Source organism: Ascidia mentula, chromosome 3 (genome assembly GCF_947561715.1).
Source record: "Ascidia mentula chromosome 3, kaAscMent1.1, whole genome shotgun sequence".
Lineage (NCBI taxonomy): Eukaryota > Metazoa > Chordata > Ascidiacea > Phlebobranchia > Ascidiidae > Ascidia > Ascidia mentula.
This window is the reverse complement of record NC_138568.1, coordinates 15,064,074-15,076,924: the sequence shown is the minus strand read 5'-3', so window position 1 is coordinate 15,076,924 and position 12,851 is coordinate 15,064,074. Positions and strand designations below refer to the sequence as shown.

Sequence of the window (12,851 nt, the reverse complement as noted above, 5' to 3'; positions counted from 1 at the left end):
AATATTTAAATAACATCTGCGAGATGGAGCTAGAGGACTATTTTTAGTCACATCCGCGAAAACGAGCTGGAAGACTATTTTCAAAAACATCCACGTGATGGTGCTAGAAGACTGTTTTAAATTACATCCGTCTGGTGGAGCTAGAGGACCATTTTTAATATCATCCGTGCGGTGTAGCTTGAAAACTGTTTTAAATTACATCCGTCTGGTGGAGCTAGAGGACCATTTTTAATATCTTCCGTGCGGTGTAGCTTGAAAACTGTTTTAAATTACATCCGTCTGGTGGAGCTAGAGGACTCTTTTTATTAACATTTATGCGGTGAAGCATGTGAACTATTTTTAAATAACATCCGCATGGTGAAGCTAGAGAAATAATATTTTAAATAAAATCCGCGTGATGGAGCTACAGGACTGTTTTAAATAACATTCGTGTGATGGAGTTGGAAGACTGTTTTAAATTACATCCGTCTGGTGGAGCTAGAAGACTGTTTTAAATTACATCGGTCTGGTGGAGCTAGAGGACTATTTTTAATAACATCCACGTGATGGAGCAAGAAGACTGTTTTAAATTACATCCGTGTGTAGGAGCTAGAGGACTATTTTTAATAACATCCACATGATGGAGCTGGAAGACTGTTTTAAATTACATCCGTCTGGTGGAGCTAGAGGACTATTTTTAATATCTTCCGTGCGGTGTAGCTTGAAAACTGTTTTAAATTACATCCGTCTGGTGGAGCTAGAGGACTCTTTTTATTAACATTTATGCGGTGAAGCATGTGAACTATTTTTAAATAACATCCGCATGGTGAAGCTAGAGAAATAATATTTTAAATAAAATCCGCGTGATGGAGCTACAGGACTGTTTTAAATAACATTCGTGTGATGGAGTTGGAAGACTGTTTTAAATTACATCCGTCTGGTGGAGCTAGAAGACTGTTTTAAATTACATCGGTCTGGTGGAGCTAGAGGACTATTTTTAATAACATCCACGTGATGGAGCTAGAAGACTGTTTTAAATTACATCCGTGTGTAGGAGCTAGAGGACTATTTTTAATAACATCCACATGATGGAGCTGGAAGACTGTTTTAAATTACATCCGTCTGGTGGAGCTAGAGGACTATTTTTAATAACATCCACGTGATGGAGCTAGAGGACTGTTTTAAATTACATCGGTCTGGTGGAGCTAGAGCACTATTTTTAATATCATCTGTGCGGTGGAGCTAGACAACTGTTTTAAATTACATCCGTCTGGTGGAGCTAGAGGACTGTTTTATTAACATTCATGTGGTGGAGCTAGATGACTATTTTTATTACATCCGCCAGAGGGAGGTAGAGGACTATTTTTAATATCATCTGTGCGGTGTAGCTAGAAAATTGTTTCAAATTATATCCGTCTGGTGGAGCTAGAGGACTATTTTTAATAACATCCACGTGATGGAGCTGGAAGACTGTTTTAAATTACATCCGTCTGGTAGAACTAGAGGACTACTTTTAATATCATCTGTGCGGTGTAGCTGGAAAACTGTTTGAAATTACATCTGTCTGGTGGAGCTAGAGGACTGTTTTATTAACATTCATGTGATGGAGATAAAAGACTGTTTTAATTACATCCGCCAGAGGGGGCTATAGGACTATTTTTAATATCATCTGTGCGGTGTAGCTAGAGGACTATTTTAAATTACATCTGCGAGAAGGAGCTAAATGACTATTTTGGATAACTACTGCATACCTTAATTTTAATGCAAAGTTGTTGTGTCCTTGTCATATACACTTTAAGGCAAATTGCCACCGTTTTGCATGGACACTGTTTTTGCTACGACTTAACTACAAACTGATCGCAGCAAAACCATTTAAACTATTTAGTTTTATGACAAAATGATTATTTGCATAAGGGTTTAACGATAACCAATGCGACTTTCCAGGTTGAGGAATGCTGATTTAGACTTCGTATAATTCGTACCTTATCATAATTCCCTATAAATATGTCTGTCAAACTGAACGGGATTATCCTAGGTTATTGTGGTTATTACATATTATAGTTTACACAGAAGTGTAAAGCTAGGCAGGATCATCCCACTGCGCAGACACCATTTACTTGGTGCCTTAGAATTTCCATCATTATGTTCACTGACAAAGCAACCAAGTTGAATCCGCCACTTTATGTGTAAATAGGATCTAAAAATAATAGTTTGGTTTCTGTTGTAAACTGAAACAAAATATCGAATAAAATCATTGCAATGATTGTGTGTGCACAAGTATACTTGCTATAGCTAGTTTTTGGCAATCTAGTATACAATGGCATACCAAGTCAATCCGGAAAGGTTTAGGGCACTTGGTTTGTCACATGTTTTCCTACTTAACCATCATTCGCTTGTGTGAGTACTGAGTCAGGATGCCGGTTTGTTTGCTTCGCAGATAAAGCGGTGGAATTGTGTTGACATAGCACTATTGTAGTAGGACAGCGCAGCGCTCAGGTGTGTTTTTAGTGAGGCGGCATTTGATGTGCAGACTTTTGCAGACAAGAAATGTGCTGACAAGACTTTTGCAGACATGCAGACAAGAAAAATGTAGGCGATAGCACGAACTTGCTTTGTACAGTTCGTTCAGTCTGACACATTCTTGGTCGACAACATTACGCTTCCGGCTAAACTTTCACCAAAGTCATTGTGGCCTGAAAACATCTTTTCGATCTTTCGATGACTTACGTCATGTAGTTTATACGGACACTGCACTGTGGACGAATGATGGTTGGTTAAAAATACGTTATCATTCACGAGTTAATGTCGAAATAACAGAGATATCATGTTCAATGCGTGAACATAATGTGGATTTCTGCTTGATGTGACCCGCTTATTTTTTGCATCTTCACAAGAGAACAAACATAAACCTTGTTTGCTACCAAGAAATGGAAGCTGTATTTTTATTATGTTATCGTTTGCTTTTTGTCGTATCTTTCCCAGCGCCTGTATATTGCTGTTGTGTATAGTGTGCTAAGGTTTAATTACAACATCTTTCGTGTGAAAATGCTGGGCCTAGTTAAAACACTTCAGAGTATCAAAGGCAAAATCTTTACGGACAAATTAATTGCCAATATTGATTTACATGCAAACCGGTTTCAAACAACTGTCGATAATGTCACCAACTTCCTCAATTGCAACACATGAGAAATGTTAGCAACGTGACACTGCAGTTCCAACATCTACAAGTGTTTCAACTCACTGGTTTTTGCAAAGTGTAGCAGAAACGGAACTGTATCGATGCGCTTGATGAGTTTTCACTGACTTACGAGACCGTGCGTTATTTGAGATGGCCATCAGAGCATTACAAAACTTTGGTATGTGACTGTGTTTACACCCACAACATGGACTTGTTGTGGTCGTGTTCTTTCATCAAAACGTTTTTCGGCAGTGTGCACTTATAGTTCAGCAGGGCGAGAGACACCACAGCAAAGTCGTGAGCTGTAATTATGTTCATAACAAAATTTATAATTTTTGCAGGGTTAAGGAGTTAGGTACCTGTTTCTCTGTTGACTTTTGTCGAAGTAATAAGGCTCGAATATACCCCAATCAAGTGTCAGATTAGAAAGTGATGATTCTAGTCTTATGAGAAGGAAATTTTAGTGAAGGAAATTGTGAAATCGTCATGGCAAAAGAACTGGGGCAAAGTAATGACCGTTCTGCTGGACCGTGCGACCTGCTCGAATTTTACGTGAATGGGAAAAAGGTAATGCTTTCTTTGACCATTAATTTATACTTATGTTATAATAGATTGTTTTTGGTTAATATCATAATTTGGTGTCAGCAGTCTGGTGTACGTTCGCAAATGGAAACTGAAACATTTTACATGGAATAGTTCTAAAGTTTTATTGCCTTTCTTCCAATTACAGATTACGGAACCAGAAGCTGATCCTGAAGTCACGTTACTTACGTACCTGCGCAAAAAGTGTAAGAGGGATATGTTTGCAACTACATGATACTTTATAGTTTATAATAAGCAGCGTAAGTAATATGATTAAGTATTAAAACGTATTTTAAAGTGCATTTAACCGGGTCGAAGTTGGGATGTGGGGAGGGAGGTTGTGGAGCTTGTACTGTCATGATCTCTAAATGGGATCCACTCTATAACAAGATTATGTGAGTAAACAAAACAAATGTTCGATTGGTTTGTAATTTGAACGTTAACTTTGTTTCCTTTCAGTCACTTTTCAGCAAACGCATGTTTGGCTCCAGTGGTTTCTGTTCACGGTTGTGCTGTTACTACTGTGGAAGGAATTGGAAGCACAAAAACCAAGTTACACGCAGTGCAGGTATTAGATAAACGACACTAATAAATCTGAACTTTATTCCTAAAGATTTTTCGTAACTGTTTTGATGTATGGTGCAATTTAGGAACGCCTCGCAAAATTTCATGGATCCCAATGCGGTTTCTGCACGCCTGGTATTGTGATGTCAATGTATGCATTATTACGAAACAAAGCGGTACCGAACGAGGAAGACATCGAGGCTTGTTTGCAGGGAAACCTGTGTCGTTGTACAGGATACAGACCTATACTAAGCGGTTGGCCACTATACCATAGAGTATATAAAAAATTGATTCACTTTAACCGCAATTGTGTTTCAGCTTTTCAAACTTTCACCGATCCAACGAAAGGATGCTGTATGGGAGCAGACTGCTGTAAAAACAAGCGTATTGAAAACGGTGGGTAAAGTGAAATAAGCAATATAGAAAGGCATAAATACAACGCTGTTGCATGTGCTAGTAATGATATTAACATTATATTATATTATCGCGAAAGGAGCGACATGATAAATGTCTATTTTAAAGATAGTACTTGCTGGTGCACGGTTTTGAAAATACTGCCTGTTACACAACTGTATTTGCACGATTGCAAGATTTTGCAGCAACTGATAAAGCGAGATTAAGCTTGGAAAAGCTATTGCGAATAAACTTGTTTGACAGTCAGTCTGCCCAAAACCATGCATACACCAGAGACAGACACGGCGCATTAGAAGTTATTGAGAAGTTATTTCAAAGATGGACGAATACGAATAAAACAAATACTTTCGCAGGGTCTCAAATATCGTTGCTTGAAAACGGGGACACCCATCTTGAACAGTCAGTGTGCTTCACTAAATACGATCCATCACAGGAAATTTTATTTCCTCCAGAACTACTAGTAAATGCCACTTTGATTTCCACACACTGACATATAACCAATAACCTCTCACAATACTTTCACAGATCAAGTCTAAAAACCAGGAACAAAAGTGTCTCAAATTCGTGGGTGAACGAGTCACGTGGTTTCGTCCCACGTCACTTGATCAGCTGATCGAGTTAAAGGGAACTTTCCCCGAAGCACAGTTGGTGAATGGAAACACAGAAATAGGTGTAGACGCAGCTTTAAAGGGCCACGTTTATAAGTGTATTGTGACACCACTGGACGTTCAAGAGTTGCGACAGATCAAAGTAAACAAAGCAGGTTTGTAAAACAAAGCAAGATGAGTAAATAGCACTATCTGTAAATAAATTTTTCCAAATAAATGGTCTCAGGTTATTGAATGTATTGCTCACAAACTAAATTTAGACCATGATATTTTGGACAGGAGTGACTATCGGATCATCTTGTACGATAAGTCAAATTCGTGAAGAACTGAAAACTATCATCACTTCTGGAAACTGCGCTAAACAGCAAGTCCAATGTCTTGAATCTGTAGTAGAAATGATTCACTGGTTTGCAGGCGATCAGATAAGAAACGTTGCCGTAAGTGAATGAAAGCATTACTATGAATGGAATGTAATTTAAAATCGCCACAGGCAATTGGAGGCAACATCATGACTGCTAGTCCAATCTCTGATCTCAATCCAATCCTGATGACAAACGAAAGTCTTGCAACTTTTAGATCACATTCTCGTGGTGATCGACAAGTTTTAATCGATCAAAACTTTTTCCCCAAGTACAGGACAACGTGTGCTGCGAAGGATGAAGTTCTACTTTCTGTTCGAGTTCCTTTTAACGGGAAGGTATCATTGATTACCTATATACGGGTCAACCATTGTTCACAACAAAAAAAAATAAAACACTGAATTTTGGTGCCAAAATTGGATTCATTTTCGTGAACGTAACGATTTTCTAAAGGGAAACATCGTTAATTTCAAATTTATTCTTTGAGACCGGCTGGTCCGTTCAAATATGCAACATCAATAATAATCCGTTCAAAAAATACAAGTTCAGATACGAAATTTCAGCGAGAAAGTCCGAAATAAGCAGATTTTTGGGAAAAATGCGCATTTGTATTTTTTTAAAACACTGTTCACCAAAAAGTTTGGTGTGAAAACCCTGCCTATAAACTTTCGCTATTTTAAACCGCAATTTTTGCTTGTCAGGACGAGTATATGAAAGCATACAAACAATCAAAACGCAAAGAAGACGACATTGCTATCGTGAACGCAGCCATGCGTGTCGTCTTTCAGCCGGAAACGAACAAGGTGAAGAAATTTGTGGCAGCTTTTGGTGGAATGGCGGCAACGTCAGTTATGCCGAAAACAACAATGAAAAACATGATCGGAAGGTTTGTGTCGAATTGGTCGACCATCTAGTTTGTTGTGTTATTTCACTAAACTATTTTACATCGTTTTGGCAGAGTGTGGGATGATGAGTTGTTGCCAGATGTGATAACGTGGCTGAGAAAAGATCTTCCACTTAGTTTAGACGCTCCTGGAGGAATGGCGAAATACCGTGAAACACTGGTGGCCAGTTTCTTTTTCAAGTTCTTTCTTCATGTAAAAAGTGGTCTGGTAGATAAAGAAATATTGCAGGTAATTCCTACAGCACCACTACGTAATTTCGAACTAACATGTTAAGGTCATATGGTGGGCGTGTGCTTTAGAACAGCATTGGACTGCGGGAGAAAACAGCATATGAATATCCTGGAGCAACAACTATCCAACCCAGCACACGAGTTTGGCAAGACGTAAATTAAAAATACATACGCGAACCATTGGTTTATAACTTCCAGATTTTTTATTAAAAGATAACAGCAAGCCAGGCATTTGACGACAAAGTTGGGCGACCTATTCAACATTCGTCTGGTAATAAACATACGACGGGAGAAGCAGTTTATGTCGACGATATGCCAACATTTAGTGGTAACATTTACTTAAAACTACTGGAAGTATTATAAATTATCAGTGTATTATTTGTACAGATGAGCTCTACTTATGCTTGGTAACAAGTACGCGCTCTCATGCATACATAAAACGCATTGACGTTAAAGATGCGATGAATTGCACTGGTTTTGTAACCTACGTCGATCACAACGATGTCCCAGGGTCGAATATGATACAACTGCTAGCACCAGAGTTTGAAGTATTCGCAACCGAAAAGGTATCGATTGCTGCATGTTGTGATTGTAAATCATATGTCATTTTGTTCTGACGGTGAAGGTAACATGCATCGGACAAGTGATTGGGGCGGTCGTGGCTGACAGTCAAGCTCACGCACAAAGAGCTGCTCAGATGATACGAGTTGAATACGAAGATATTTTTCCGGCCATTTTTACTATTCAGGTACATAGCTGTTTCACCAAATCTGTTCCATGAATATTGCATTTACGTAATGCACAGGATGCCATCAGGGTACAATCGTTTTTTGATTTTCCCGTGAAACTCGTACACGGTAACGCGAACGACGCGATGTCCACCTGCGATCACGTGATTGAGGGAGAGTTAAAGTTTGTATTTTGTGTCAATTGTTCTGTGCAATCAATGCCGACCTCCGCTAACTTTTTAGAACCGGCGGTCAGGAGCATTTTTATCTCGAAACTCAAAGTTGCATCGCTCTTCCCAAGGGCGAAGACGGGGAGATGGAGATGTTTTGTTCCTGCCAAGATCCAACACGGCTTCAGAGCTTGGTATACGACCGTCGTGTGTAGTTTTGATATATGTTGGCAACCACAAAAATTATATCCGTTCGTTTTCAGACAGCGTCCGTTCTTGGCGTCGAAAACAATAAAATATTGGCACGGGTAAAACGGGTCGGGGGGGCCTTTGGAGGGAAAGAAACGAGATTTCATTTGATTAGCAATCCTCTTGCGGTGGCCGCCCACAAGTATTACTCATAACGTTGATCTAAATAAAACAGAAAAACAAACAATTATAGCATTTTAGGTTGGGTCGGCCGGTTAGGTGCATGTTATCCAGGAAAGAAGACATGTCAATCACGGGCGGACGCCATCCATTTTTTGCCAAGTACAAGGTAAAGTTGGAGTTCCTGTACAAGATTCAAACAGCGCTATGCATAAACTAACGACTTCAAACTAATTATTACGAAAGGTTGGTTTTATGAAGAACGGGAAAGTTGTTGCTTTGATTCTTGACATTTACAGCAATGGTGGAAACTCTTTTGATTTATCCGGACCTCTCCTGTGTAAAGCTGTCATGCACAGCGACAATTGCTATAAGTATGTATATTCATTCGAAATGGAATTACGCAGAATGGGTACATTCTGCCAGTTTTCGCAACAAACTTTTCAAGTGTCCCTACAGCTTCGCTGGTTTTATTGATTTATATTTACCCAATGGGTAGCCATCATCAGTAGTTAACGTCATATGCGGCTTGACTTCCCAGTGGGCTGCGATCCTATAAGGCAGACGGTCAATCTCCGTGAAGAAATTACCTTCACATGGGTGCCTAACTAGATAACCCCTTTGGTTTTATCGGTATCCATGCCTTTTTACGTTCCACGTGCGTAGCTTCGCTTTTTGAGGAGATTACGATCGCATAAACCTTCATGTGAAATAATTAATGATGGTTCAATCTTAGGATCCCAAATGTTTTGATACATGCCAAAGTGTGCAAGACGAACCTGCCGTCCAACAATGCCTTCAGAGGATTTGGAGCACCACAAGCAATGTGGTTTGCTGAAAATTGGCTGACAAGAGTAGCTGACTTTCTAAACATGCCACATGAAAAGGTGGAAATTTTTCTGCGCATCATGGATTTGACTAGTCTGCGTCTTGTTTGTAAATACGACCCATGTCTATAGATCATAATTTGTCCCGCATGTTTCCACGATATAGTTAGCTTGTTACGAAACGGGAAATAAATACTTTATTTATCAGGAAAGCTATTTCACCGGCGTTTTTAGTGTATATTTTGTCTTTGGATAAACTTCTGCATGTTTATTTCCGGACGCTGGTTATAAAGCCGACCTTTAGTATTTCATATTCTAGAAATACTTGGATGTTAAATTTGTTTCGATTCATTCAGATGAGGGACATCAACATGTATCAAGAAAATGACGTGACGCATTTCAATCAAAAACTTGAGTCGTTTCAAGCAAGAAGGTGTTGGGAGGAATGTATTGAAAATTCAAACATGCAGGAACGGAAAATATGCATTGAAAAATATAATCAAAATAATCGGTTTGTAAAACTTTAATTTGGTGAAAATATACAAATTTTCATCATGTAAAAGTTTTCTAATGACTGGGCAGAGTGTTTTCTGCTTTAATTGGCCTTGCATAGATATCTAGAATGCATTTGCTTTTAGGTTTCTTCCAGTTATTTAACCCCTATGCCACTTTAAAATCACCTTGCTACAGCAAATTAGTCGGCTTTGAGCACTTGTAAGATAGTTATTTGGAATCAATTAGGTATTTTAACCATTTCTAAAGGCGGACGTCCGAATAATGTTTTGTTTTGTTGGCTGCTAGGTGGCGCAAGCGAGGTATTTCATGCATACCAACTAAATTTGCGATTGGTTTTCCATACGAATGGTGTCACGGTGGTGCGTTGGTTCACATCTATACCGACGGCTCGGTTCATCTCTCACATGGCGGCACTGAGATGGGACAAGGTCTAAACACCAAGATGTTGCAGGTAAACATTTCTTGGTTTCAAAAAAAAGGAGAAGAAATTAAGGCCAGTTTTCTTTGTAGATCGCTTCACGTTGCTTGGGTATACCCATCTCACGAATTTACATTTCTGAGACCAACACTAGCACCGTTGTCAACACGAGACCCACTGCTGCCAGTTTTAGCACAGATCTTAACGGAATGGCTGTAAAGGTATCTTATATATGTCTAACCGAAATCACACAATTAATTTTGTGAAAAATGTTGGTGTTTCACTCTTAAGGATGCTTGTGATACGATTATGGAGAGGCTTCGACCTCTTCGCAAGCAATTCCCAGATATGGAGTGGAATGATTTGATCGTGAAAGCTCATTCGGAACGGATTTGTCTCTCAGCTACCGGATACCACAAGTAAATGAATACGTTTCGGTTCTTGTTCCTCGCTGGTCTATTGTGGTGAAATGGTCTGACGCCGAATATCCCTTCATCTCACTACAACCAGAAAACTGAAATTCGACAACAATTGTACTAATTTTACAGAACACCTGGAATGTATTCAAGTCATAATTTTCAAACTGGGATTGCCGAAGGTCGCGTTGCGTGTTATTTCTCGTACGGAGCAGCTGTGTCAGAAGTTGAGGTGGATTGCTTGACTGGTGATCACGTGGTGTTGAGGACGGACATTGTTATGGACGTCGGTAGAAGTTTGAATCCGGCTATTGACATTGGACAGGTAAATTCAAATTTTCTGGGAGTATTTTTTTATTTATTAGCATCCTTAACATATTTTGTTTGTAGATCGAAGGGGCATTTATTCAAGGATACGGATTATTTACAATGGAAGAGCCCTTGAACGCGCCAAATGGACAAGTCCTTACAACGGGACCAGGAGCATATAAAATTCCCAGTTTTGGAGATTGTCCACGAGAATTTAACGTACAAATGATGAAGAATTCAGAAAATGATCGAGCCATATATTCGTCAAAGGCAAGAAGATTAACAATTTGGAAAAATAAACTTGTATACAGATATGTTAATGTTACTGTTCTAAAGGCAATAGGGGAACCACCACTCTTTCTCTCTTCTTCCGTGTTTTTTGCAATAAAGGATGCGATCGGATATGCTCGGAAAGAGTCGGGTTTATTCGGATGGTTTCGGCTTGATTCGCCAGCGACGTCCGAAGCAATCCGAATGTCGTGCGGAGATGTTTTCACAAAACAGGTTTGGGTTTTGGTAATGCAATGTTTTGTTATGATCTTTTCTGTGTAATAGTTTGCACAAAATCATACGAAATTTTGAATTGGTCTGTGATGGTGACTTTAACAAAAGTCAGACCAAGACAGAGGTGTAACATAAAATGGTATGTTAATTTGGCATTTTCGATTCATGATGTTTTCTTACGATGCAGCACGAACAACACACTAAAGTGGAAGATGAAAAGCATCTTGTACCGTGGAGTATTCGAGTATAACATTTCAATCAATGGGTCTGTTATGTTTCCAAAACTGTCACATATTCCAGCAATGAATGCGTGTAAACCTGAAATGCGACTGTTGTAACTTGTTGTCGCGGTACAATTTAATACGTCTTACAACCATGTATACACCTCAAGCAAAACCTCAGAACTTACTTTTATGTGCTAGACGTGCTCTTGGTGTTGGTTTTGTGTACTTTGCGCTTGCATTGCATAATAAACCTCTGTAAGTACACACTTTGTATTTACGTGGCCTATATCGAGTTAAGCTATGTCTGCTGAACACAAACCGCATTGCAAAATGCTGCAAATCAAAAAGGGGCGTTGCACATCCAAACGGCCAATCAGGACGCGGCTTCTTCATCGCGTTCCAACAAAACGTCGTACCACTGGCGTTAGGAGTTTTCATTGTTTAAAAAGACAGTCTGTGTTGGCTAAAGACTAACACACTTACCGCGATTATGTCAATACCTGAACTCATATCGGCACTACACGAACCGCCGCAGACACAATGCACACATGCCTAAATTGGTAGCACACATATTGACTTTTTGATATAATACAAAAACGTTATGCCTATCATATTACTATCATTTATCGTCTGATCTCATTTATTTTTTAGATCCGGTTTGGAATTGTTACTGCATAAAGCTTTTGCGTGTACATTTATACATTATCAGCTAAAATGACAACTAATGTCATCTGTAAAAAGCAGAAGCTCAATAGGATTTAGTTTGAAAGTGCATGCATAAATGAATAAGTCTAATAGTTCCACAGCGCATGGCACGGTTTTGAATCAAACCGCTGTGGTAACTTTCGAGGAATTGTGGCGAAATGTATCAAATTGCCTCCGGCCGCAACCGGTATCCAGTTCACGTAGTAGCGTGTGGTCGTGTGTGACGGATGAGTGCACTTGGAATGTAACTGGATATCTGCGCTAAACAGGACTTTAATTGCCTTCCATTTCCAGGTCGTTTGTTCGAAAAGCACAGAGACCACAAGAACACATGGTAACTTTGCCACACAGGCTTTGTTTACGCTCGTGACGTCAGTTATACCACAGGAAACTTGCAATAGCTTATCGTTATGTGTGGTTCGTGGGCTTGCGTGAAGCCGCAATATTTACATATACGACAGATAGGCGTAAGACACCATCGCAAGTCTGTGTTGTGGTTTGTTCACCGAATCGACAATTTCTGCTGTGGATTCGCTGTTGCGTGTATTTGTGTCGAAGTGCAGCAAGACTCGACTTTTTTGTACTGAGCTGTGATTATGGCACTTATAATAGACCGACTATAGCTTAGAAGTAATGACTCTTCTAGGAAGGAAATTGTTGTGAAGGAAGTTGTTAGTTTCATCATGGCTAAAGAACTGGAGCAAAGTAATGATCGGTCTGGTTGGGCCTATACTGGAGCAGAGTAACCGACAAATTTTGCATCGTTGTGCAGTCGTCGTCCTGTGTATGTGTGTTTAACGGTGCGGAAAGACTCGACTTTTTTGTACCGAGTTGTAATATGGCAGT

General features: G+C 39.5%; 1 protein-coding gene across 1 annotated transcript; it reads left to right on the top strand.

The window, feature by feature from the left end:
- Positions 1-3,506: 3,506 nt before the first annotated feature.
- On the top strand, positions 3,507-11,555 carry LOC145895340 (xanthine dehydrogenase/oxidase-like). The gene is made up of 30 exons (XM_082984130.1): positions 3,507-3,724; positions 3,888-3,945; positions 4,038-4,134; positions 4,199-4,307; positions 4,390-4,558; positions 4,622-4,699; positions 5,071-5,177; positions 5,243-5,480; positions 5,605-5,762; positions 5,816-6,022; positions 6,386-6,570; positions 6,643-6,817; positions 6,889-6,972; positions 7,033-7,147; positions 7,207-7,385; positions 7,445-7,567; positions 7,625-7,731; positions 7,791-7,911; positions 7,981-8,108; positions 8,168-8,255; positions 8,333-8,460; positions 8,823-8,973; positions 9,270-9,424; positions 9,715-9,880; positions 9,940-10,068; positions 10,139-10,266; positions 10,396-10,588; positions 10,654-10,842; positions 10,909-11,076; positions 11,264-11,555. The coding sequence occupies exons 1-30, from the start codon at positions 3,644-3,646 to the stop codon at positions 11,324-11,326; spliced, it is 4,077 nt and encodes a 1,358-aa protein (XP_082840256.1). The 5' UTR covers positions 3,507-3,643; the 3' UTR covers positions 11,327-11,555.
- The last annotated feature ends 1,296 nt before the right edge of the window (positions 11,556-12,851 follow it).